The sequence below is a fragment of the Gavia stellata genome, chromosome 10, assembly GCF_030936135.1.
Source record: "Gavia stellata isolate bGavSte3 chromosome 10, bGavSte3.hap2, whole genome shotgun sequence".
Taxonomy (NCBI): domain Eukaryota; kingdom Metazoa; phylum Chordata; class Aves; order Gaviiformes; family Gaviidae; genus Gavia; species Gavia stellata.
Genome location: NC_082603.1, coordinates 4,858,540 through 4,885,247, shown reverse-complemented (window position 1 = coordinate 4,885,247; position 26,708 = coordinate 4,858,540). Strand labels below are relative to the sequence as shown.

General features: G+C 43.9%; 1 protein-coding gene and 1 non-coding gene across 2 annotated transcripts in view; both read left to right on the top strand.

The window, feature by feature from the left end:
• Window positions 1-25,382, top strand: part of COP1 (COP1 E3 ubiquitin ligase) — a 130,140-nt gene extending 104,758 nt beyond the window's left edge. Inside the window, exons 19-20 of the mRNA XM_059821833.1 lie at window positions 22,931-22,975; window positions 24,966-25,382. Coding sequence (XP_059677816.1) covers window positions 22,931-22,975; window positions 24,966-24,983 — 63 coding nt within the window. The 3' untranslated portion in view covers window positions 24,984-25,382. The remainder of the gene's footprint in view (window positions 1-22,930; window positions 22,976-24,965) is intronic.
• LOC132317665 (small Cajal body-specific RNA 3) lies at window positions 7,151-7,285 on the top strand. Its single transcript, XR_009484146.1, has one exon. It is a non-coding gene; the product is annotated as a small Cajal body-specific RNA 3 (non-coding RNA).
• Window positions 25,383-26,708: the final 1,326 nt, after the last annotated feature.

Genomic DNA, 26,708 nt, shown 5'->3' with positions numbered 1-26,708 from the left:
CCTCTCCCTGGTTGGAGGACACCCTCTGAGCTTCCTCCCGGTGAGGGCAGTCACTTGGCGGACCGCACGGCTGCCGCAGTCGAGCGTGGGCAGGGGTGAAGGGGGAGTCAGGCGGTTCCCTGATAACCCCAACCTCTGTACTCCTCCTGTCTAGTGTGTTTGGGGGGGGGGGGGAAGTGTATTGCACCATTTCTTGTGCTGTTTCAGGGCTCAGGGTGGCACATAGCTGGGTATATTAGCGCCTACGTTAACTCTTCCTTTCCTAGAGGCAGAGCAGCTGGCCGTGCTGCCCGTGCAAACAGAGGGGATGAGTGTCGCTTTTGTTCAGCTCTGAAAGTTCAGGTCCCCTGTGGTACTGCAGCACTCTGATATCATTCCAGCTTCTATTTTAAGAATAGCTTCTCCAAGAAATGTAGGTGGCTCAGGTTTTTCTTCTTTGTTGCTTTTAAGTTTACATTTGCAAACTCAATTTCTTTCTCCTTTTGCAAGGTGAGATGTGGGGTTTTTTCATGCATAATCGCAGAAAATTGCTGAGGGGTTGATGTTTTTTTTGAAGTAAAGGCAGATCAAAGTCGCGCATGTTTCTTGAATGAAGGCAGCATTTACTCTTTCAGACTTCTACAGCTGATATTTGCTTACCAATGAGTCTCTTCTAATGCCAAGAGAAGTAGACAGTGTGCTCTAGGTAGGACTGAGGTCCTCCTTATTAAAGCCATCTCTTTCCTAGAGCAAGTGAATGATATAGTGGTTGACATAACTCTGAGTGCTGTTGACATTGCAGTTCCAGTAGCTGATCCCGATGGTGCAGCTGTACAGATAATGGATTGCAGTTCATTGCCGGTGCAAGCAGAGGTCCGAGCAGGCTCTTGTTGTTTCCTAGGCTTTAAAAAATAAGAGCATCCCAATGCAATCACAAATTGTATTGGTATGATACACACTATGAACTGGGGACGCAAAGAAGTCTCTGTGCAGCTGTCATTAAACTTGTAAGTGGATGTTTCTCTCCTGTTGGGACTCTGCTGCTTTCGTAACCATCAATTCTTTATTCAAGTATGAGTTTTATAACAGATGAACCCAAGTTAGGAATTCACCTGGAACTTGGACTTCATTCCTGACTCTGTCCCCAACTCCCTACTGAACCATAATGTTACAAGGTACAAGCTGAAGTGCAGCAGTACGTATTGTGTGGCCCTTTGTATAAGCTATGTCCCAAACAGTACAACTTAACAGAAAATTATTTGTTATTGGGGTGATACTTAGGGTCATCCTTATTGTATATTGGGGTGGAGAGAGGAAAAGAGCAGATTCATATTCAGAGAGCATTTGCTTTTAGAATTAAATGATTGGGTGCCAACCTCTGCACTGCTGCTGTTGGGCCACATGGTCTGAACTCTGATACATATCCTTTGGGTTCTAGAGATGCTGATTAAATAATTGATTAGCCTGTTATAAGGTTTGGGGTTGTTTTTTTCCAGATGATGCCTGGAAACCTGCTTGTTGTGAGTTGTAAGCCCCTCTCTTCCCATGCTTGTTCTTAGTGTTATGCCTTTGTCTTGCGGGCATTTCACCCTCTATTGCCCTAGGGATTAGAGGTGGCAGGCGTGCTCTCTCTCTTCCCCCGCAACTCTTAGCCTAGGCTCATGCCTAGTATTTTCTGGGGTTTTTATAATGAGTATTATGTGTGGTGTCCTGGAGCAGAGCCCCCTGAAAGCAGTAAGTCATTGTAGGAGCAAAGCAAGTTTTGCCGGCATCTACTGCCTGATCTCAAGCTCCAACCAAAGCTGGTCTCCTCTGAGTCAGAGCATCTCCTGCGTGAACAGCCTTTGCTGTCCTTTCCACTGCTAGGTTTGTGCTGGCTTTTTTTTTTGGTTTTTTTTTAAGTGCCATCTATCTGCTGAAGTCTCTGGTTGGCACAAAGTGCCAGTGAGATGAGGTCTGAATGCTCAGAGCTAATCTCAGTTAGTTGGGCAGTATTCAGTGTTTTATGACGCAGATGAAGGGGTCATTTAAGATAGGAGCTGCAGGGGTAAAGCTGCGTTTCTCCATACTTAGTCAGTGCTAAAGGAGGACTCTGGTTTCAGACCAGCAAGAGCAAAGCGAGAGAGAGTGAAGTAGGTTTTGAAAAGCCATTGGCATTGGGCTAACCACCACCTTTGAAGTCTGCTTCAATGCAGCAGCAGAATTCCCACACTGAGGGTGTTTGAAACCCTCGCTGCTGGTGGTCTGCTGTTGCTGCTGTTTGAAGGTGGGTTTATAACCTCATTCCCTCTAACAAGTGACACTGCTTCAATTACAGTCAAAGCAACCTCACAATATTGTCTCCCCCCCTCTTCTGTGCATCTCCCGATGGCAAGTCTTGCCAGACCACCACCATTCAGTAGTCACAGCTCAGGAGCCGCATCAACCTTTTGCTCTAGCGCTCCTAATTAAGCAATTTTAATGGCAGGATTTAATGTTTTACAGAGTCTAAATGAAGTGGAAAAAATATGAACTGATTTTTTTCTTTCCAGCTCAAGATTTTGATCAGATAATTTAACCTCTGGGTGAAATGGAAGTAGAAGCATTTATGCACAGGTGGTTTTCTCTGCAGAAGCTTTACTTTCTGTAGGTCTCTGCATTAATATAGTTACTGCTTGGCTTTGAGCAACTGTTCTGAAGGTTTTCATACGTTTTCTGCCTTTCTGTTATCAGTAATAAAACCCCGAAGAGTTTTGAAACCCAGTAACTTGTGACCAGCTTAATGCCAATTGCGTTGCATGTTGGTAAAGCAAGAATTAAGGCTTTTATGACACTCCTTGTAAAAACAACCGCTCCTACGGGTTTTCCAACAGCAACACGAATTTGTATCCTTTTAACCTATTTAAATAAAACTTAGTTTCCTTTTGGTGCTGTTCTGATCTAATTCTAGCTAATGCTAGATGAGATAGCTTTGTGCACAGAGTGAAAACAGTCACTCCTTTGAAAGCAATCTCGTGTCTGAGTTGAAATTACCTGGATATGTAATTAGGATATAATTATTTTATACAGGATACACACAGAATTATAATAATAGGTCCTTTCTAAGGAACGGAAAGCCGGTATGGCAGGAAAATTATGTTTAGTAATTTAATGAGTACCTTTTAGACAGAAATGATACTGTTAAATTCAGGGTTGTGCAGTTGAATAGAGTTGCATTCACACTTGCACAAGGTGTTCAGAATTCTGCAAGGGAAGCACAGCTTCAATTAATTATGTCTCTTATATGTTATTGTATATCATAGTTGCTTCCAAAACACTTCACTGGTTGCTGAAGCTGGAGAGAATTGAGCTGTTTAGTGCAGTACTGGATTTTCTAGTTTTACTTTAGTATGTCTGAAGTGAATATGAAGTTAAGCAGAGAGGTATAGTGGAGGCAGCCTGGGGAGCTGGCAGATGAGACAGTGCGTTGTTTCCCATTTACTTGTAATAATGAGAGATACTGGAGGGAAGATAAGCAATATTACATATACTGGGAAGAAAGATTGGTTTAGATCCATTAAATTAAAAAAAGTTCCTTTTACCTGTAATCTGCAGATAGCACGTAAATTAACTGCAGCAGGAGGAGGCGAAGCGGCATCCCTCCTCGCTACCCGCGCTGGCAGAGGCTCGGCATTGCTAGCCAAGTCTCCCCGTGTAAACCAGGCATACATGATTTTTTTCTTCCTAGTTTCTAGGTTGATCAGTTGAGACCTTGTTGTCTTTTTTCTTCCAAGAAAGTCCTTCTGCAAAGCAGACTGCTCTGGCCAAGTTTCTTCCGACCACCAAATAACGGCAAGCCTGTCTAGTCTGGGGAGTATGTGCTTGGGGGAAGGCTTGACTTGTTTAGAGTGAAATGTCCTTGATTAAAATAGGAGGTTAATAGTGCTTCTGTGTGTGCCTTGCTTCACAACTTGCACGTTAGCTCCAGCATTTGAAAAGATAAATTTGGGCCAGCAGGAGTATTAAAAAAAAAGGAGAGAAAATGAGCTGGAAGTGAAATACAAATGTCCTTATTTAGTACAAAAGGATTCATCTTGCTGTGGGCTTTCTGTTTTCGTTAGGTTCACGCTTGGCTTGACAATGCAAAAGAAGAAATTTAAATTGTTGGGAAACGCGTGAAAATCTGAAGTAAAACAGGAGTTAGCAGCTTGTGAAACTTCTTTTGTACTGTTACAGCAGGCAGCAGCCTGCACTAGGAACTTGTGAGTTTTCTTTGTTTCAAAACTTAAGAATATATATATTTACCTTGCCAAAAGTAAAGATCCACGCTGTGAAAAATCACTCTGCTGATGCTCAGATGTTTATATAAGAAAAATACCGCTTTAGAGATTTCTTTTAGATAAATGTTTGGATAGATGTACGGTTACAGGGTGCAGGGACGCAATTTGGCCGCTGCTTTCCCAGTGTATCCTTGAATGCAAACTCAGACCCTCTCGCGTCTCTTGGCCATCCCCTGCAGCCATCCGTCTTCTTCCCGTCGTAAGGCTCCTTGGTTTTTCCCCGAGAGCAGAGCTGTCTGAACACGCGGGTGTAGACAAGGACAGTCTCCTTCTCGTAAGCCCACCACAATCACTAAATCTTTGGCTTTTGCTATTCATTGTGAACCTGGGAATTAACCATTCTGCAGTGGGGAGGGGAGCTGTGAAAACTCATTTTTGTACAGATTTTTTCAAGTTTCCATTGTTTTCCTTTGCGAGCAGGTTTGAGGTCCGTTTATTATGCAGACAAGTGTATTCTTGGCCAGGCTGGGGCTTCTGTATTAATTTCAGATAACATGTGAATGTGGAATTGGAGCCCAGCTCACTACAAATCAAAGTTAATGAAGTAATGAACGTAATGCATGCCAAGCCCCATCGTCTCTGCCTCTCCTTGTCCAGACAAATGCATACTGAGTATGTGCCATGTGTGTGACTTTTTTAGAAGACATTTCTTTATACTATCATTTATTTCTTCCTTGGAAGCTATAGCTAGGGCAGTAGATGACATGAACTCTTCATGGGAGCTTTTCTACTGATGATTGTAGCAGTACACTAAGTTTGCTACGACAAGAAATAAGTCATGTTGAGTCCTGGCAGAGGACAGTTGTTTTTATTTTCTTATATCCGCTGTACTGTGTCCTGTATTTCTCACCATCTCTGCTCTGAAACGTTTGAGGAATCGTCAGGCTGAGGGGAAAGCAGGGGGTACCTGTTGTGTGGTCCAGCTCCAGCACCATCGTGTCTGTTGAGGAGTGAGTCAACAGCAGCATCTCTTCAGAAAGAATATCTAAAACTGAGGGAGAATGAAGCAGATTAGCTAAAAAAATCAAATGCCAGAAGCGTTTGTTTGTCTTCCCTCACCCTTTGTCAGCAGAGCTCAGGTTTGTATTCTAACATTTATGTAGCTGAAGGATATTACAAAATCAGAGGTACTGTGTCGCAACACAAGGGGTTTTGTTCACTCCTATAATCCCAATAGGAAAATTACATGATTTTTTTCTTTATATACTTCAGTCTTTTTAAACTTGCTTTTTGCTATTAGTGTCGTTGGTAGCTTAATGGATTTCTTGATTGTTGAGCTCCTCTTTTTGATACAGTATTGTTAGTCTTTGCATACATTCAAAATGACAGGAAGCGTTAAAAACAGTCACTTCAATTTGAGATATCTAGAGATAATTTTTTTTTATACCCACTGTGTGAAAATAACTTGAACACTAGCAGAATTATCCACTGTAAGAGAGATGATTTTACTTGTGAATTGGATTTAAAGATAAAATCTTTCCTACTTCCTGGGACGTGGATTTCCTATTCATTGCTCTTTTAAGATTAATCGGGAGCAAGACTTTAATCCAGAACGAAGATGATTGAACTGTCTTTAAACAGTGATGTATAACATTACCCAGATCTCACTTTATTGAAAGCCTTTTTCAGTCTTTCAGTGCTGAGAAACCACAAGCGCGTGAGAGCTACTTGTGAGTACATTACATGAAGAAGGATGCTTTTTCCTCATTTGCTCATTAGAAAGTAAAATGCTTTCTAGTTTTTTAGGAATAAAATTGTTAGGAAGTGTTGTACGTAATGGGTTAAATCTGTGTAGTGTGTTAGCTAGAAATTATTTTGGCATGCAATAAGAAAAAGGCCTTATTCCACCTGCAGAAGCCTCTGACGGCTTAAAGGTCTGCCATTAACTGAGCCACTGCTGGGTTTGTGGAGTGGCCAGGATGGAGAATTAAGTACCTTAATGCAGCTTTGTTTCTTTGGGAACCCGGAGAAGGACAAGCTCGGGCTCCAGCTACCCGAGCCCTTCAGACAGCGTGTCCGGCAGAGCAGCAGCGCAATCCACCGCTGCCACCAGCCCGACTGCACGCTGCCAGTGCAGTGATGCTAACAACAAAACCATGCTTTTAAGAATTAATGTCTTTTTTTTAATCTCCTGTTTTCCAGCAGGGAGTGTGTAGAGCCGTCAGGTTGTCCTAAATCTCCAGTTACAGCCTAGAACGGAGTAAGGATGTCATCTGGTTTTCCCCCTTTCAAAGGGCGGAAGAGAGAGCATGGGGGAAAGCATCTAATTCAAGGATTTCCAAGCTGTGACGTGTGAGCTTGACAGCCCCTCCGTTCATTTCAGGACTCCTTCTACCTGAGAGCAGGCTGTGATCAGTAACATTTGGGAGCTGGCAATACTTACTTCAAATGCACGTACCACATTTAAAATAAAAATAAAGTGGGGGGGGAAGGCAGCTTGCTGTTTAATGGCCTTGCTGTAGGGATGCTGGAAGGCAGCACACCGTTGGCAAGCTGTTCCCTGGAGTTTAGGAGCGTATTCAAGGCCAGGAGATTTAGGGACGTATTAAAAGCACTGCAGTTTCAGGCCCTGCTGTGAGCTGGCAGTCACTGAGCGAGTAAGAAAGGAGCCGTCGGGGCTGCGTTTAAGGCTGTTGGGCGTGCATGCGTGCCCCGTGCAGCGTCTCTTTCTTCTGGCTAGAATGATTTTGACCTTCTGAGTTAAACTTCCCCACTTAATGATATTTTCCTATTATTTGAATCCTCTTTTCTTCAGCTTATTTGCATGCGGTACATCATGTTTCATTTAGGATTTGATACGGTCAGAAGCCCGGGATAAAAGACAATGTAATAAAAGGCTGTTTTAATCATGACATTTTGTAGGACTGGAAGCTGCTGGGACCAGTTGGGACCAGTCATGGGCAAAAGAAATGTGTTTTGTCCACCGTTGCAGTCTTCCTAGAGCAAAGTGGAGGTCTCTGTCTGCTTTAGGAGAGCCAACTAAAACGGATCGTTCCCCTCCATACACGTGTATTATCCCATAATATGCCAAGGCAGCTCCTGCAGCATCCTTGGCAGCGATTCTGCTGCCCGTCTGTGGCATCCCACCATGTGGGGACAGCCCTTGGGCAGGGTTTTGTTTGCAGCATCCAGTGCTAAGTATAATTGCTGAGAGTTAATCCAGCTCGGTAGTTTAAAGCAAGACTATAATCATAGTTATTGGGTTTTGTATTAAAATGCTCTTTTTTTCAAGTCCTCACTAGGTTTAGGAAACTGGCTATAGAGGTGGTTATGTTCTGGGTGGAGCAGGGCCACATGTCCTGAGGTTCTCCTTCCCTTTCAATTCTTCTTGCAGCTTCAAGAAACAGTCATTGCTGTAAGCCAGGTTTGCAGCTTTGATTGAAAATGACGGTGCAAAACCCTGTCAAAGCAGTGCATGTCCCAGAGTCATTTTAAAAAAATAATAAATAAATCTAAAAGGCACCTTGGAGTGTGTGAGCTCCCTGGGATGCCTGTGGTCTGCTGGTGTCCCCAGGCAGGACCTAGTAAATCTTCAACAGCCCTTACCGTATTTGTCTGCCCAAAAAGCCCAGGGGAAAAAAGGGAGAAAGGATGAAATTGCTCTCTCTGAGGTTTGGGATGATTATTAAGTGCTGGCCCACTGCCTGATGGCTGTCACTAGTTTGCAGAAGTGAGACAGATCTGGGAGAGACGGCTGCAGCTTTATAGCTGGGAAGTTGTGCTTTTAATTGCTAATTAAAGTCACCATTTGCATTTGGGGTTTTCCTTTTTAAAGAATGACATAATATTACACAAGAAATTGCTAGCATTGTTTATTTATAGCACAACCAAACAGGCAACTTGCTCTTGCTGCTTTGCTGGTACATCTGTATTTCACCTATTGCCTGCTTTTGCTTTCTCATCTGTTTTTTTATGACTTCTGTCCTGACAGCCCTTGTTCTTCTAGTCCTTGACTCCCCTCCCATGCAGACATATGATCCCATAACATTTTCCCTTTTGTCTTTGTAAACAATAGACAGGCAGTCTAATAGCGTAAGTCCAAAGTCAAGGGAGCTTTGCAGGTTCAGCTTGGCAACTCCTCTCTCTGAATTATTTAAAGGCCATAAACAAAAGAAAGCCCATCTAGAGCTTCAGGTGACTTCTCATCTAGTATTGTGGAGAATGCCTTATAGGCGAGTCCTCCTAATTTTGCCCATTTAAATCCATGGGACTTAGTAGAATAGCAAACACAGTTAGAATTTTGGGGCTACCTCCTGGTATTCTTTAGGGGAGAGTAAGTTGCAGGGAGGTGAGTGAGCAAGTCGAGGAGAAGGAAAGTGGAAGGTAAATGAAAGAATTGTGTGTCAAGTTTGGATTATTCCCCCCCCCCCCAATCAATGAATTTGTCTAAAGACATCCTACGTTTTTCTTTTGACTTTAATCTCAGTCCTTGATGGGGTGGGTTGTTGGTTTTTTTCACATCCTTTGTTTTTAAATCTAAAATGCTTTTCAACAGCTGAATGACCCAGTGATTTCTGATTTCTCAGGTGCTTTTTTCTTGCTGGTTTCGCTCGTCCTTCTGGATTCGGGAGTGTTTTAGATGCATGGGATTAGGGAAGCAGGCAGCAGAGCACAATTGAGTCCTCTAGATGATGCGAAGTTCATTATTATCTTTTGAATAGTTCATTCTGCAGAACGAAGTAGGGAAGATGTCATGCTTTGCATTTATTGTACTAAAGCTATGAAGCTGTACTCTCATCATTCTTAATACCTAAGGCATAGCTGTCTTCTCTTCCAACACCCTTCTCCCCGCCAGATAAATACAATGGAGAAAGCATCAGTAGAAGTATATTAGGGGAGCAACCTCATATGTATCATGTGTACTCTGTATGGTTTTGTTTAATGGAGTTCTTCACCTTTTATGTACAGTCAGACCTTATTAAAATTCAATTTACTGTACTGTCTTTTTCAATACCAGCCATACAATTTGGTAATCAAAGCTGATATTTTGCAGTGTGGCCTTACTTTGAAAACTGACCTGCAAAAATGGCTTATGGGCTTCAACATATCTTCTTGCAGAGATTCCAGCATCTTTCAGTTTACAAACAAAAGATCGCTCTCTTCCAAACAGCCTTGCAGATATGACCCAGCTCAAAGTCCAGTTCAGCTCCCTTTTGCATATGGTCATAATAGATTTACAGAGATTTACACTGACTGCGAGCCAGGCCAGCTCTAAACCCATTCTTGGCTGTAGGTGAAGAGGAGATGGTTTTGCTGGCTGGGGGAGGATGCTCAGCTCTGCTGCCCCATCCTTACCTCTGCTTACCCGGTACCACAGGAACAGAAGACAGTAGACTTTTTTAACACAACCCTATGACTTGAATATGTGCAGGGAGAAGATTTAAGTATAACTGGAATTTTACCTAATTATACTCAAGAGTAAACTTGTGCTTGTGACATTAAACGCAGTTTTGGATATCATCAGGACTTGCTGTCTGCAGGTGTAGGCTCTAGCCATTTTTCATTGCCAATCTCAAGTTTATCAACATCTCTTCTCCTTCATAATTTTCCTGCGTGCCCTGGCTGGTGAAAATATTTGTCCACTGCACTCAGGGCATTCTTGAAACAATATTTTGAGGAGAGAAAGCTTCCTATTTCTCAAGATTAGAGAAGGCCATGTGGTTTGGTACAGCTTGCCCGGCCTTGTCTGCATTGCGGGAAGTTTCAGGTACGTAGTGCTGCGCTTGATCCTGTTATAACATTAGCTGAATTGGATGGTGAAGGAGAGCAGCAGGTTGTGAATTCTTTCAAGATTAATGGAAACTTTTGTTTTACCTTAATGAAACTTCCATTCCTTAAATCAAAGTCCTCTTTTCCAAATAGGTGTATATTATAAATAGCATTAGTATAGGTATAATTTCGTGAAGCTTATAGGCATGCTAATATTAATGTTTGCCTCGATTTTTTTTTTTTTTTTTTTTTTTCCTGCAAGATACAGTTTGTCCCTTCTTTCACCAGGTCCTGGTGATTTCACTTCTGTGGCACATATATGTATGCGTCGCATAGAAAAGATAAGAAATATATGTATATTTCCTGTAGTGGCTTAGGCAGCTACAGGCTGGGCCACCTTACAGACAGGTACCCTTTCCTTCTGTCCTTACCACCAAGCAGCTGCGACCCTTTGGGTGGAAGCAGCCTCTGGGGATGAGATATTTTTGCTCTCCCGCTGTGCCTCACTTCCCCTCCCCTTGCTGTAGCTCTGCCTGCCATGCAGATGTGTAATCCCCCACCCTCCCTGCCTGCAGCCTCCGCTGGAGATGCAGCATCTTACGTATGCTGTCGTTTGCCCCCCCGCAGACAGCATCCTCAGCATTGACACTTAGACCCATGACAGTTCCTGTTGCTATTAAATATGCTATTCCTGGCTTAAAGAGAAATGAAGGCTTTGATTTCCATGGCTGCCAGACTTCTGGCCCATCCAGTAACACAATTAGAAGGCTTGCAGATGCAGCGAAACCATCATCCTTCTTTTCCAGCTGGCATGAGCAAAACATTCAGAATAGTTAATGTGTTTCGCAGATATCGAGCACTTGAGTCCCTCTGCAACGTTATTCCAAGACCTGTTAATGAAACGGTCAGGATTTTAATATATGTCCAGAACTTTCAAAGTTGGTTGGTTTGGGATACTGTAGTATTAGGGTTTGGGTTTGGTTTGGTGGTGGGATCCCACTTAAAAATGAATGGGTATGTTCAAGGGATGTTATTACAGTTAAAGCATATACAAATTAAATGTCAGATTTCAGGTTGTTTTAACGTGACCCTTTTTTGCATATCTGTGTCAGACCAGTCTTAGAGGTGGAGGTGATTTTCATTAAGATGGTGCAAAGAAGCTACAATCGGCAAGAGATCCAATTTACCTAGGTGTTTTCCAAACAGACAGCGAGTGACAGCTTCCTGACCCAAAGAGTTGACAGCCAAACCATATAATATGAACAGTAGCAGAGTATGAATCCATTATCAGTTTTAAATAAATTGATTTCCTCAGTCCATCAGCCATTTCGAGAGTTACTGCCAAAGTGTTCCCCTCTTGCTGACCCAGCCAGCCCGACTTGGCTTGGCTCCCTTCGTCATTCCTGACATCTCCTGTGATTAACCCATTCTCCTGTATTGATTGCCACCATCTGTGGTTGTAGTGCATTAATTGTTCTTCCATTTTTGCTTTGAAGGGATGGTATCATGTGAGGGGTTTAGTAAGGTTTTATTTTCCAGCCTGTCCCACTAGCAGTTGCCAGCACGCGTTCCCACCAGTTACATGGCTGCAAGACCTCTTTCTCCAGAGGTTAGTTCGGGGCTTTATACACCCTGTCTTAAGCCTGTGGTAACTTTAATACCCTAATATTAGTTAAGCCTTTCTCTCCCTTGCTTTAATTAAGTAAATTCTGTGTTATTTAATCTTCTTCACACCCTGTCTCAGACTGGGAGCCGTGCAGGAACTGGTGACTTTGTGATTACTTCTATGTAAGCAACACTTTGTATGTCATTCTGCTTGGAGAAGGAAGGCTCTGCATCCTACCATCACGAGACAGGCTTCATATCAATACTCAGGTCCCTTAATCATAGAGAACCAGTTGCCAAAGATGATGAGATGAGCAACTCTTGGTTTTAGTGAGAAGTTCTGAAAATCCATCCAGCTTTGCTGAGAGGCACACACTTGAGTTAAAGGGACTGACAGTAGGCATCATCTGGGTCTGAAACATTTCATCATGTGATAATTGGGAAACCTAAAGCATTTCCACAGCATGTCATTTGCATACAGAGCAGTATTCATGATTTTTGGAAAAAACAAGACTGGACTTGCATCTCAAAAAAACTATCCCTGATACCTTGGGCAAATCAGTTTGGCTGTCAGCTATAGCCTCAGTCCCAGGAACTGGTGGTTTTCTGTACCAAATAGGGGAAGCAAACAAAACTGCTGAATCTAGAACTGTAGGTTGAGGGCACAGAGGAGCATGTCCTCAAACAGAGCCGCCACAGCTGTGTAGGTGCCACTGTGTCCAGGACCACTATGAAGGTCATTTCCTGGGTGTGGGAAGGGAGGAGATGGCAGGATGGGCTCTGCGTGGCCTGAAAGACTGATTAAACTATGGGTTTGTAGAAGAGTGAGGATATTGGGACACCTGATATTTTCCAAGATTCATAACTGTTCAGCGTGTTGTGAGCAGAGTCAGTGTCATTCGGGAATTTCTTGCTCTTCTCCCCTGCTCCTGGCTTGGGAGCCTGGTGGGAAACTCCCCGAGGGTTAGATGAGTTGTTGGAGCACTTGGGAGATACCAGGCACTGATGTAGGTCTGGGACCTGTGACTGCTAGGTAAGTGCCCTGCATCCTGTGAGCTTAGATGTGTCCATAGGGTGGGAAGGGTCATTAAGTGTTCTTTAAAACCCTTGGCTGGGTGTCATGTTGGACCCAGTGTGTTCAGCCTCACCTGGCAAGCTGTTGCAGTTTAGTGTTGATTTTTAGCATGCTTGATAGCAGTGGCTTGTGCCCCTAGTCTGTTTGGGAGAGGAACACAGCTGGAACGGATTCCTCATCAGCAAGTAAGTAAATACTGCAGTTCAGAAGAGGAATGCTTATTAGGAGAATTAAATCTCAGTGGTATTTCTCACTGCTTTTTCTCTTCAGCGCCTCACTGAACATCTGGATTAACCTTGGGCAAATCCACTGAGTGTGTTGCCTCAGTTTCCCCACATATCAAAGTAGGATAATACTTAGCTACCTCACCAGGGCATTTGTTACACTTAATTAATGTTGTAATGTGTCTTTTGGTTCCTCTGATAAAATGTGCTGTGCGAATGCTAAGTTGTTTTTACTGATTGGATTGTTAATTAAATGTGCACATAGAAATGATTTATTGGCATTAGAGAACTAAGACTTAATAATTCAAAATATTAACATCAAGGTGGTTGGGTCAATTTTAAGCCTGTATCATTCAGCTATTTAGAGGCTGAAACTAATGGCACTGGGAGAGGAAGGGAAGCAGGAGCTGGACCAGCTAACGGCTTATTTTGTGGTATTTCTACGTGGGGACTGATTTAATAACAGGATTCAAACTCCAGTGCGTGGCCCAGGGAAGCCACTGGCAGCATCAACGGTACGCTGAGCTTCATAGAGCACAGGAGATGTGTCACCTAGCAGTGATCCCTCTTGGCCCAACTTAGAAACCATTTGTCAGCCTTTGGAAGAGTGTGCTGCAGTTCAGCACGGCAGCTGATGTGTGGTATTAGCTCTTGTGTATCAGGAAGAAGCATGAAAGCCAGGATATCTGGGGCATGTGTGTGTCTGCAAGCTGCTGATGTGGATCACCTTCTCCTGTCGAAAGCTCATGGCCCAGCAGCGGTTTGTTCCCACAAAATAACATGGTGTTTCAGTCTCTAACCAAAAGGCTTCTGCCTCCTTATATTCTTCTATCCTCTGGTTTTTATCTAGGCAGATGTTTCTGAGGTGGATGTGGGAATGAGCTGTAGCTGACAGCCCAGGCAGGGACCAGAGGAACAGATATGTCATCCTAGTGCAGTTATGAGTTCAGGGACCTAGAAGTACAGAGTTAAGAAGAGAAGGCGGCCTGTGGGAGCAGATACAGTTGGCTGATTGGATACTGGGACTAGAGGGGAAGGTTAACTGTCATCTATTCCCTTTCTGAGCCCAAGAAAGATGTGCACATTGGTGTTGGTGCTGGCATGTTGAAGGCCAAAGGGTTGGAAAGAAAAGGAAACTGTTCTGTAAGCAGGATTTTCAAAGGTGGATTCACAGGGGGAGGGAGAAGGAGATGGGAAGATGTATACGGTGCTGTAGAAGAGGCAGTTGAAACTCAAGAATGGAGTGCTGAAAGTAGGGTTTTGATGAGAGATGCCATGCAAGGGTCAATGATCTCACAAATACAAAAGCCCTGAAGGATATGGGACAGATGGTCTGGGAAAGATGAAAGCGTTCTTGCACAAACTAGGGAATTGCTGATTCAACTGTGAAGAAGATTTGAAAGAAGGAACTGAGCAACTGAGGAGTGTTGGATACACTTGAGCTGGACGAGAAAGCACTGACTTGGCAAAAAGGAGATGGAAGAGGAATAGAGAAGGTAAGAGAGCTGGGAGAAACACGTTGTGTGTGTGAAAGAAAGAGGCATAAGAGAACCAACTAAACATGAAGCAAGGCTTAAACAAGTTGGAGTTTGCCCTTCACAGTAGGGCAAGGAGTGTGTTATAAATTAAAGAGGACCGAGTAGCTGAGAGGTGCGGGAGAGGATGTCTTTTAGCATCTCTCAGGAGTTTCCCACCTGCATCCCTTCCTTCCTAGTGCAGCAGCTGGGAGTGGTGGTCCTTGCTGTGCTTCAGGACTGGGCTGTGTAGCACTCATGGTAGGCTGTGCTTGTAGGGTGGACTGCTTGTCTGTCCAATTCAGGGTAGCTTTGACTGAAAAGGCTTTTCACGTTCTACTGATTGCTATTTACGGCACTCATCCCTGATGGTTTGCCATTGGTCTGCACAAAATCGAAAATCTAAAACTACCAGATTTAGGTTATATTTCTGAGTACTCCTACAGAGTGGTGGCCATTTCTTCAGATCACACATTCTGTTTCTGATGAGGGTTTGGAAGGGAGGCGTAAGGGATAGCAATAGTAACAATAGCACCCTGGGGCTTGGTTTTGCCACATACAGCATGGATGGGCAGGGCAGCATGACCTTGGCTAGGGAGAGATTAAATTCATCACCTCCAGCATGATGTAATGACTGACTGCAACAGACAGTAGAAGAGAAAGGAGGAAAATGTATCGGTGGTAGGAATGCAGGTCTTGGACTGTGCAGTTGTCAAGCGATGTATGGCATTGCATTATGTAGAATTGCTAGATGAATATTTGGGAGCTTTAAGTATTAAGAGAATAGATGCTAAAAGCTGTTTTCACTAAATTAATGCCTAGCTGTTTCCTGTGGGTTTGCAATATTGATGCTAATGTGTTGCATGTTTATGTATACGTTTTTTGTAGGCTTATTGCAAGCTGTATTTATATACTGCTGCCGCTTTGTTCAAGGCCTTGAGCATACTGTTTATGGGGAGCGTCTGAAATCCCAGGATATATGACCATGGGAAACAAGTAGCTTTAGAGACCTTGTCACAGATAGATGGGCAGTGAAGCTCAATATTCCCACATACAGAAGAGGAGAAGACTTGCCCTTTGGGAGGGTGGGGTTAATGCCAACATAATTTGTTTTAACATATGTCTCCCTACCTTGCCTGATGGGGAGTGTGCAACAGCTGTTAGAGCTGTTTGCTTCGCTTTGCAGTAGATGCAGAATAGTAAGTGTCGGACGAGTTATTCTCGTCTTGAGTTCTAAATAAATTAGGCGCTCATCAAAACCAGTTTTGTTGCAGAACGACTAAATTACAGGGGCGGTCGCCTGTAATATATCAACAGTTCCTGGGGTGGGCTTTGCCGGCTGGCTTTCCTGCCTTTGCAGAGCTTTCTTTGCCCTCTTCCCATCAGTCTCGTTGGCCTCCATTTCCGTCTTGAATTCAGAAGGTGGTGTAGAAACAAGCAAATTGGTGCCTGTATGCAGCACCGTATACATGCATACTTCTATTTTCTTCTAGCCTGGTCTTGAACTGCCTTGTTGATCTTGTTTCTTGAGAGCTACATGCTGAAAAGAAGGGTCATGCTAAGAAAAAGTGATTTCTCACTTGGCTGAGATATGGCTTACTACTTATTTGAGTGTGTCATTGGAGCAAGCCTTGGGCTGCTTTCCTCTGGGCGCCCATGTGCTGTGAATACAGAGACCTGGGTATATATGATAGCAAATAAGCTTCCAGTTATACAGCATCTTCTTGTGCTGAGTTTGGTCTCAATAGGAGTAGAAAAATGCATTCAGTGTAAAATCCAAAAATGAGAAGACTGCTTCTTCAGGGAGCAGGAAAGAGGGATATATTCATGTTTTGAGAGTCGTGGTTAGAAAAGACCAGATGTGGAAGTGTCAGAAAACTTGATAAAAGCATCCCTGGTACAGAGGTTAAAGTCTGGAATTGCAGAAAAACGAGGGGAGGGATTCAAGGAGATGTTGAATTTCTGCTTGCACACATTTCCTAGTAAAACACGCTTTATCTTGTGCAGAAGCTGCAAACTCTGCGTGATGTAGGATGATGAAAACACTAATTTGTTTGAAAGCTTTTTTCCCCTTTATAGTGTGTCCATGAATTCCTATGTGAGAAGAAACTATACGTGTGTGTGCATATGATTGTAGGCAAGTCTTTCTATAGAAAGTGAGCCAAAGGAGTGCTGTCATCTGTAAATCTGTGGGTTAATGTGTTAAGAAAGTATCTTTATTACGCTGTGCGGATGTAATTGTGTAGCATTTAAACTTAAAAAGCTCAAAAGGTTGTGGAGTTGCAGCTGGATCTAGAAGGAAGCACAGATGAGACCTTTTTCAGATATATTGAGTTGTTGCTTTTTTTGGGGGGGCCCAGATAAGCCTAAGGAGGCTTTATCTCTGTGTGTACAAAGGAATTACCTTCAGAATGAGATAAAAATACAGTTTTTAAGGATTAAAAGACACGGTTTAGGCATGCGTGTTCTGTTCCAGGTTTAAAACCTAAAGAGTTGGGTGTAGCTGCTCCTGAAATGTCTTGGTACAACATCTTTTGTATGTAAGACCTCGTTCTTTAAAAAAGTGCTCGGTTTAAAGAAGTAATTAATTTCTGCCTGGGCCTGATGTTCACAGTATAGATAATATTCCCTTAAAATTGTTCAAAAGGGATTAATGTTAGGTGAGTGTGATGGCATATAAAGTAAATTCTGGCACACAGGGAGATAGAGGGTTGTGCACCATTTTAACCATCCCAAGATTGTATCGCAACAATGGAAAAAAGAAAATAAAATTCCACGTGCAGCACATTGTCCTGCTGGGAATAGATCTAATCTAGCAGTTTAGCTTTTAAAAACCTCTTGATTTTTGTACTCTGGAGGTTCATCATGTTTCTTAGGTTAGAATTTGTAATTTTCTTTCAAAAACAAAAGCTGACTTGAGTTATACAACAAGAACATAACCAGGTCTCAGGGGGATTAGAGTGAAAAGGCATTAGAATCTGCTAATTACAAGATGAAGAGCAGTCAAGCAGTGGTGGTCTGTTGGGGGACCACTTTAACATAATTCAATGTATGAAAAGGCTTCACGCGTGATGTCGCTGGGAGAAGTTTTGGTGAGATAAGTCTTGCAGATAGTCTGAAGCTTGTCCAAAAAGCCAGCACCTGAGTAAGAGTTGCCATCTTCAGTAAGGATTGAGTAGCTTTACTTAAAGAAGGGGCTTTCTGTACAAACAGCACTAGATTTAGTTCAACTATATACTTCTATTCTGCCTTTAAATAACATCAGACAATGGCCGCTTCAGTGCAAGCTTTCTCACCCAGTATATTTTCCCATTGTATCAACAACTTTGCTTAATTGGGCTCCAGTTCCTTTGAGTTAAGTGTTCAGGGTTCGCTGGCAGCGAGTCAGCCTGCTTGAAAGAGAACTGCTGACGAACCAGCCATTTGTTAGCAAAAACGTCTGCTGGGGTGGGAAGGTAAGAAGTTAATTTAAAATAAGATCTTTAAGAATCCTAACTGTGAATCCGTAGAACAAACCTAGCTGAAAATCCAGAAAATTCACACTTACCTCAATGACAACTGTGCTGGAAGTTTGAGGCGAATATGCTTTATTTGTGCAGAAAAGAGGGGTAACAGAGAAGCACAAACTTCATGGCCTGTAATTATTTATGATACAGTGAAGGTCCCAAATAAGATTTCCAGTCCATCGCGTGAACATGTGCACATATAACTTGGAGATACATCTTGCTTCACCATTGGCATCTTTACAATCCTAAGGAACAATTTCTTCAGCCCGTTGTGGTGTTGTTGGTATCTGTAGAAGGTAGGGGGGAGTGCAAAAGTAGAAGTAGGTCCATGTTGTATCATTTTTCCTTTAGCCAAACTTTTTTCCTTCTTCAGCATGGGCCTTGTGGGAAGCGCAGTCAGATAAGTATGTATAAAGGTTGCTTTTGTTGGGCTTATGGCACGTAAGAGTGCTGCTGTGTCTTTCATGTGTTGGCTTACGGGGTCAAAGCCATGGTTGTTAGCTACCCACTGCAGTTCACAACCTTCAAGTACCCTGACTCTGTTCCTGGTAAGACTAGCTTTTGCAAAACTACTGCATTTACTAACTGTAAAAGTGTAGGTTATGTTCACATATAAATGTTCTGATTCACAATTTCACTCCCAAGAGGGGAGCCAAGGTGTTTCAAAGTCAGCGTCCAGGCTCCTCCTCTTGTGTAGACCACGCTTCAGGTTTTCCTTCAGTGTGAGCTTCTGAATTTCACTTTAAGGATTTATATATGTGGGATAATGGAGGAGGAATGGTATCACAAAGGATTATATTAAAGGAAAATAAAAAAGATGCAAGTGATTTGTACTCGTCTTGCTTATTTTGAGCCCCTTTGGGACAGGCTGTCTATTTTGTGTCAGGGAAGGAAGATGATAAAAATACTCAGCTGTGATTTTGTACAAGCCCGCTGGCGAGAGGGATGCTTAACTCCTGGAGCACTGCGGCTGCAGGCAGGCATCCATGCTGGCTCTTTATTAGTGAAGAGGGATGGCTAGGGATGAGCCTTGCAGTTACTGGGAGGATGTGTTTACAGCTTAGCTAGAGGGTCTGTCTGGAGCTTTCCCTTGCAACTTGGATATCAGTGTGTGTCCTTCCAAGGAGATGTGTGGTTTTAACAGCTGTCCATCTGGGGTGACGTTCGTTTAGGTTTGTGTGTCCCCCCAATATCTTCTTGCACAAAGATGTAAAGAAAGAGTGGAAGAGCTACAACCTCAGTTGTGTTTTACTCCCTACCACACTGAACCAGCTCTGACAACTTTTCAAGTTGTTCAGCTGAGTTTCCTCAAGCTTCACGAAACACCCAGAGCATTTCTGATTCTCTTAATGCCAACTGCTCTTGTATGAATACCAGCAGTCAGCCAGACTTGCCTTCTCCTCCCTTCCTTCCCTGTACAAATTGCTTCCCCAGGGCCATCCAAATACAGGGCTCATCTAGGAGGGAAGGAAATCGGTGTGCTTCAAAACCCAGCTGTCACCAGGTGAATAATTCCTTTGAATGATGAATATAGCAGGTATCTCATCTACTCAGGAAGGTTCTAAATTTTATTTTGTTTTTTCTTTGCCATCAAGAATGTGCTGCAGGAATTTCTTCTTTTGACGCAATCAATGAAAGTCCCTTCAAATCTCCAGGGCAAATGCTCCTAAGTTCCTGTGCGTGGACCAGTTGTGTTCATCCAGTGCCACGTACAGGAGATGGGCGTGTGTCAAGTTCGGGAAAGACGTGCTTCTCTCTGGTCTGTCTTTTGCTCTCAGGATTGATTTACAACTTCATTTTGCATAATGCCTACCTCCATGTGGATATGCATGCAGTCTGTAGGCAATAACAGAGATTTGTGGTGGAGTCAAGTCCTTCCCAATGTCAAGAAACTGTCCTTCAGACTTCACATAATACTGTCACTGCAGTCAAGGAGAAAGTTGGCATGTGTGGAAGGCTGTTCATAAGTCTTAGCACAGAACTTCAGCCCTGGAGCATCTTAGAGCGGTTCTGGACCTACACCCTATATTAATCTTAACATGAGTCCTGAGATGTACCTGCATTTGTCCATTAATCTTTCTATATTCCTCTGTAATGCCAAGAGACAAGAAGATGCATACTTTTGACATCCCCAGAGCCTTGCCCTTTTCTGTTGACTAAACAGGACCAAAACTCTTAAGCTGCCTCCCGTCAATTTTATGGCTGTCCCTGGCTTGTTGAGATGCCACGTTATTTCATCACAGGGAACCCGAGTGCACCACGCCACGTCTCCACCAATCGCTCCTTATATGCCTTGATGTGTGGAGGAGAGGTTGCTACATTTCATCAGGTTACACAGTCAGTGGCTTTCCACCGCTGTGCAGTAATACTTGAGATTAGCAGCCCCATGGAACAAAATGCTGTTGCTTGCCAGGCAGTAAACCCTCATCTCTTGATTTTTTTTTTTGTTGGGTTTGTTGATTTTTTTTCTTCAATCTTGTTTTAGCAAAGGCAGCTGGCACCTTGTGCCTCTCCTGTTAAGAAGGGCTACAGGTGCTAACCACCCATAGGAGGAGGTGCATGCGTAGAAGAGTCATTTTAATAACTGATTTCTTCAGAGCAAGACTACTCAGTCGGGGTGGATCTCCAGCATACCCTCTACCTCTGCTTTGGGGGTTTCTGGCTTCTGCAGACAACAATTTTGGGAGGGATGATGAAGGCCAGCCTTTCAACCTTCTTGCCCTGCATAGAAACACCAGGTGATTATGGCAAAGTAGAACATGCAACCACAACGGATGGTGATACCCTGTTTTTCATGACTGAGATACATAGATGCTCAGCAGTGCCGTAGGGGAAATAGGTATTCTGCCAATTAAGTGGTCATGGTGGTTATCTTTTGAGGACATGGTGACTCCATCCATACATATCCTGGCAAAAGGGTTGGTTCAACATGCACATGGCTGTCGTGAGTTACAAACCTACAGATCTAAGCAACTTCATGACTTGCTTAGGTGTTTAACATGTTGAATATATTGGCTATTCTACAGGCAACACGAAAGGAAGAGAATTGCTTCTTTAGAGAATTAAAAACAAGTTACCTAGCTGCGTTCTCGCGGAAGCAGTGTTAGAATGCCTTAACAAGCAAGTCACTGTTCGATGACAGATTTGGTGCTAATTTTGCTGCTGTCTGCTCCCGTTTGCATCACATGGTTGTGGATGAAGGCAGCAGAATGGTGATTAGCTCAGACCCTGCTGAAAAAAAACCCAAAACAGTAGCTTCTAAAGAACAAGGGAGTGAGAGTATATTACCCTCTGGCGTTTTTATTTTATTTAGCAGGTAAAACTGTTCATTGAACCAGAGTTCATTTACAGTGGTACCCCAGCAGACTGCAGCAGCAGGATGTATTACCAATCACTCACAGTGCAAACAGGAATCATGCAAACCATGGATCATCTGTACTTAGGAGTTCAAGTCTCTTGCACTGTATGCTAGATAGCTGCCAGTGTCTCTCTCTTGCCTCCAAGATACTATCTGGCGTCCCAGTCCCTGTTTTAGTCCCCAAATTACATTTATATCTGCATTCCCCCCCGTGGGTTTTGATTCTAATGCTGTTAACCACAAGCTGAGCGGTTCACAGGATTAGACTCTTTTAGCCATCATATTAATGGAAATTGGAGTATATGCTTCCTTTGAGGATATACTTTCTTTTCAGGAGCTTTCACTTGGAGGATCATTGGTGAGATAATATCAGGAGTCTCAACTAATCCCCTAATGATTGTACCAGGGGTGAACAAATCTATCTATAACAATTAGCCCAGTGGTCCACTGCAAGGCTACTCTTACCTGATAAGAGGGTTTTTGCATTGAAAAGGATTTTTCTCTATTTGCTTCGAAGCTGGTGGCTGTGCAAAGTCCCGAACCTTGTGGTGGGGCAGCACGCAACCCTGTTGGGGCTGGCTTTCCACTCCCTTTGGAGCGGGGTGTATTCTAGTCACCGAGTTTATTAAAAATGCATGCGTTAAGTGATGGGATAATTATGGCAAGTTTGTCTGGGGATGGATAGCAGCAGCGAGAGAAATTGAAAAATGTGTCTGAGAAAAGATATCAGCTGTCTTTAGAGAAAACAGTTTGCGGCAGGCGGTTTGGCAGCATATGTTACAACTGCTGGCACAAGGACGGATGCGGGACACTGGTCTGGGAGCAGTGGTTCAACCTTGGTATCTCCAGGGCTATTGCCGGAGCCCCAGTGCTTACATGCTTTAGGCTTATTGACACCATATCGTTCCTTTGGATTTCCCCCTGTCTGAACGATTTTGGGTTGGGAGGGTGCGTCTGCACTTGCTGGTCACATCAGGAATGCGGTCTGAAGAGCAGAGGCTGTCTCCCCCAGTTTTTGCCTGGGGGTTGCCTGACTGATGCAGCAGACCATTAATTTGCAGACAACCAGGATATCTCGAAAGGCAGCTCCATCAATTGGCAGGAGGTAAATAGATGCTGCCTTTCTGAATAAAGCAGAGTTGGAGCCCTCTCTGTTTATCTTCCCTTCCAAACTGGTTGTATCTGCTATTGCTCTCTAATCTCTTCTCTTTGTATTACTTGTCTGAAAACTCTTGGCAGTGGGAGAGGTTGCGTGGCCTCAGAGACAGAGAGGTTTTTTCATAGTGATTAGTCGGTTTAGTTAGGGCGCTGGAGACCTTTGTCCATGTGCTGCCAAAAGATGAAAATTATTATTATTATTTGCCCACTTCACAGGGAGACTGTGAGGATTAATTCATGTTTGTAAATTGCTTTGGAGATTTAAAGCTCTGTACAAGCACTAAGGATTATTGCTTTCTAATTCTTTAAGGTAATACAACTTTTTATAAAGACTTCTAGCCTCAAAAGCATCTTGGAAATGGGAAGAGTTAAGTCCCTTTGAAATTTGATATACTTCTAATGTTTAAGATAAAAACAACTGCTTCTCTGCTGCTACTTCCAAAAAAGAAAAGGAAAAAAAAAAAGCAATGGCAGATTGTGATAGTGCCTCTTCTTTTTTTCCAGGAGTCCAACGTGCTGATTGCTGCTAACAGTCAGGGTACAATTAAGGTAAGTTATTTCATGCACCTCCTCTTTAAATGCTTGAAATCTGTTGTTAGTAAAGAGCAAGGTCAGAGAAACCATACAGCCAGGAGAAATCATTAGAGGAGGTCAACCCAACTGTAGAAGTTTGTAATTTAAATTATGTATTTGCCTCTGGCACATGGCAGGGTGAGCAGACAGCACACCAGCGGTGAAACCCAGTTAAAGCAAGGTGTAGAAAAGCTGCTGGTGGCCGTCCAGCACCCGCTGTGCCTCCGCTGCTCCTCGGGGTCGTGGTAGCTTGGAGAGTCTGGTACAACCATCTCCCCAGGCTCGTGCTGCTGCTTGTGGCAGCGGAGGCTGTGTGTTAAGTCGCCGGCGTTAACCAGAGCCCATGCTCTGGCTGCTGCCGCCAAGGCGGGGTGCAGTAGAGCTGAAAGCTGAGCTCCTGATGTGCAGCCGGCTGGAGCAGTGTTTAAAATGAGCAGGGATGCTCCCTCGCTTTGCTTACTCCCGGTGCCCAGACTGGCTGTAAGAGACAGCAGCTGCCAGCGCAGGGTTTTGTGAAAGCAACAGCCTTCCCCGTGCACCAAGAAGCCAGCGTTTTGCCAGGTTTTCAGCACTTGAATTAAGTCTTCCAGACTGTCTGTTCAATGTATTTCTATCCATGAAATGTCAAGTAATATGGAAAAGACTTTGTCCTTCTTTATGTGTCTGTCAGACAGCTGAGCAAAACCAGTACCCAAACCCAGGCTGGTGCTGATCCTCCGGAGAACCCCAAGTCTGATGCCATCCCAAATTGCACACAGCAGCGTTGACCTCCACCATGCTTTTGGGGCTTGGTGGTTAACGCCACAAGCTCGTAGCCCAGAGCCCTGGCAGCTTTCTGTAGCTGCTGATAAAGGGGTTTACTTGCTGTTTGCCAAGTTACACACTGGATTGTCACTCTCATGAAGCTGAGGTCCTCATCCTGATTCCCCTCGCATCCCTGTGACGATAGCAGCTCTGGAGCCAGACCAGAGCTGCTGGTCTGAATGGTCCTGGAAAAATCACCAAAAAAGCAGGAATGGGGGGAGACCCAAGTGGTCTGTGTTTGACTGTGTGTCAAGATTTTTTTTTTTTTTTTCCCTCCTTTGTAGACCACGAGTGGTCTGGTTACTCCAGCTCTTGCAGCGTGTGATCCTGTAGCCTCTTGTTCGTAGGCAATTTATTTAGTAGGCTGTGGAATTGGTTGCTCGTTACTTTGGTCACTTCTTACTAAAATGGGCAAAATGCACAGACGCTTTTGATATCTTGAAGTGAATCCAGCAGCAACAGGAGAGTGATTAGAGAGGAGAGGTTTTGCTCACGCACTTTTCTTGTAATGAGAAAAGGTAGACAGAAGTGTGTGAACAGCCAGGGCTGTCAGAACTCTGGTATTTCCATTCGCCTTTGGCAGCACACAGAGGGAAGGTGGGATGGTCTGGGAGAGGACTGGGTTTGCACAAACCCACTCCAATCTGAGGGCAGATGCCATGCCAGCCAGCACCCATGGGCTAAAGCTCTAGAGCTTTCCCCAGAAAAACCACCTCGGGTTAATACAGGCTGTGCAAATCCCTCTGCAGGTGACAGCCCTCATGGTTACTTTTCTTCTGCCGTCTCTAGACCATGCCTTCAGAGGCTGCTGCACCATCGTAGCGTGGACAAGGGAAATGTGAGCCCAGAGGGCTGAGAGGACAAAATCTCTGATCTCCATTACAAGATTTCCAAGAACTGATTGATTGGGATGAGTGGAAATGAGACAACTGTGCATGGTTTTGCTTCATGCTGCAATTTGTCCTAGCGCAAGCAGACATCAAAATCGGGATCTTTGTCAAGTGCTTATCCCATTTGTGTGATATTATTGCATGCTGGTGAATAAAGGGTAAGGGGTGGAGACAGAAGGGTCAGTCCTGTCCTAGTGATCTATATGCTGATGTAGGAGATAATGAATGTCATAAATTGCTATTCTAAATGTCTTGTCTTCCCTACTAATCAGGTACTGGAGCTGGTATGAAGGGTTTTCTCTCAAGGCATGAGGTACTTGGTCCTGCTGATATGCTACAGTATTCATCTGGGATCCTCAGCAGGACAAGAAACCGAAACCACCTTGATGTTCCTCCCTAAAACCATCATGTTTGGGTTTTTTTCCATTTATGGACTTTCTAGGACATTTTGAGACACTGGAAACACCAGTGAACTGTCTGCCATCAACATTAACTCCACAGACTTTGCTGCTGCTGGTGGTGGTGGTATGGTTGTCTAATTTTTATGATAGGAAAACAAATTCTTTTAAATAAAAACAAAAAGGAATAATAAAATTTATTGAGCCACAAGCTGAAGCTGGAAGATTCTCTCTTGTTGCATACGGGAACAGATTTACTTGGGAAGGGAGCTTACAGGACCACACAGGGCTGTCCTCAGTTGCACATCTCCCATTATGTTCATCTGGACTGTTCCTTCATCCCCATTGGAAAAAGAAAGTCTCTAAGCCTTACCTGGACATGCAAGCAATCTGCTTTGAGATCCCACAACAATATGGTTCAGTTGTTCCTTTGATTTATTTTTTTTTAGATGCATTAAATGTTGAGAAATGTCACCCAGGTTGACAACTCTGGAAACTGAAGTCCTCTGGTCATCAAGAAGAGAAGGGCAGCTTCCCCTTCCTCCTCTCCTTATGCCCCTGCCTCGACCCGAAGGGGCAGCTCCAAAGGAGAGGAGTAAGTTGTCCTTCCGTCCATGCAAGCCTGGGCCTCTCTGCTGCCTGCCACCAGCAACATGCTCAGATGAGGTGACCTGCAGTTGCCTGGGACCTGGACTGACCTCACCAAGACATTGTGGGATAATGATCTCCCCCCCCTCCCACTGACCTGGCTGCGTTTGACTATCTCAGCTAGAGGAGGAAGCTTCTAGATCCAGTTACCAAAGCCCTGCACCACTTAATCACCCGTGTGGTCTGATTGCATTTGCCCCTCTCTGCACCCCATGGAAGCTAAGCGTTTTGAATGTTGTAATAAGAGAGGGGATGGAGTTGGTTTGTACTGTGTTTCAGAGCCATGATATAAGTAGCCTTATTTTTAATGGTCATGCATACACTTAATTGTACATACGGAGGGGGAATAAACCATGATGCTAAGAGTCATTGTTGCTTTGTTGGCAGGATAGCGGGAGGGGTAAGAAGGTGCAGACGGTCTTCACAAGTAGCAGTCATGCTGAGCTGTCAAGATTGCTGCCAGGACTTGTTAAGCTTGAAAGTGGAATTGGTGGGCGTAGCATCTTTTCCTAGCTGCGGGTGGCAAAGGTGCAATGTATACAGTGATACCTGTGGGAAGCATTTCGGTTTGCAAACAGAATCCCTCTGCATTCATTCATTCATTGCTGTACGTGTCTCCTTCACGCCTCTGAGGCAGAGATTGCTGCAGGGACTTCACTTTCCGTGTCAGCAAAGCAAGGCCCTGCTGCAGTCTTGGGCCACTCATCTAAGAGCCATAACTGATTGTGGCATGTGAAAGGTGTCTCACATCTGGGCGTTAAAAGCCTGATTCTGATCTTCCCGGAAGGTTTGTGTGGTCTTTTGACATCCTTTGGTCACAGGACAGAAAAGAAAAACAAGGATGCTGTTGGAGGTATGAACAAAGGAGCAGGGATAAAGCCTTACAGCAGAGTTGGGGCAGATCCTGTCCTGATTCAATGTTGGTGCCCTTTTCCAGTGGGGCTGCAGGGGAATTACATGCTCCTTCAA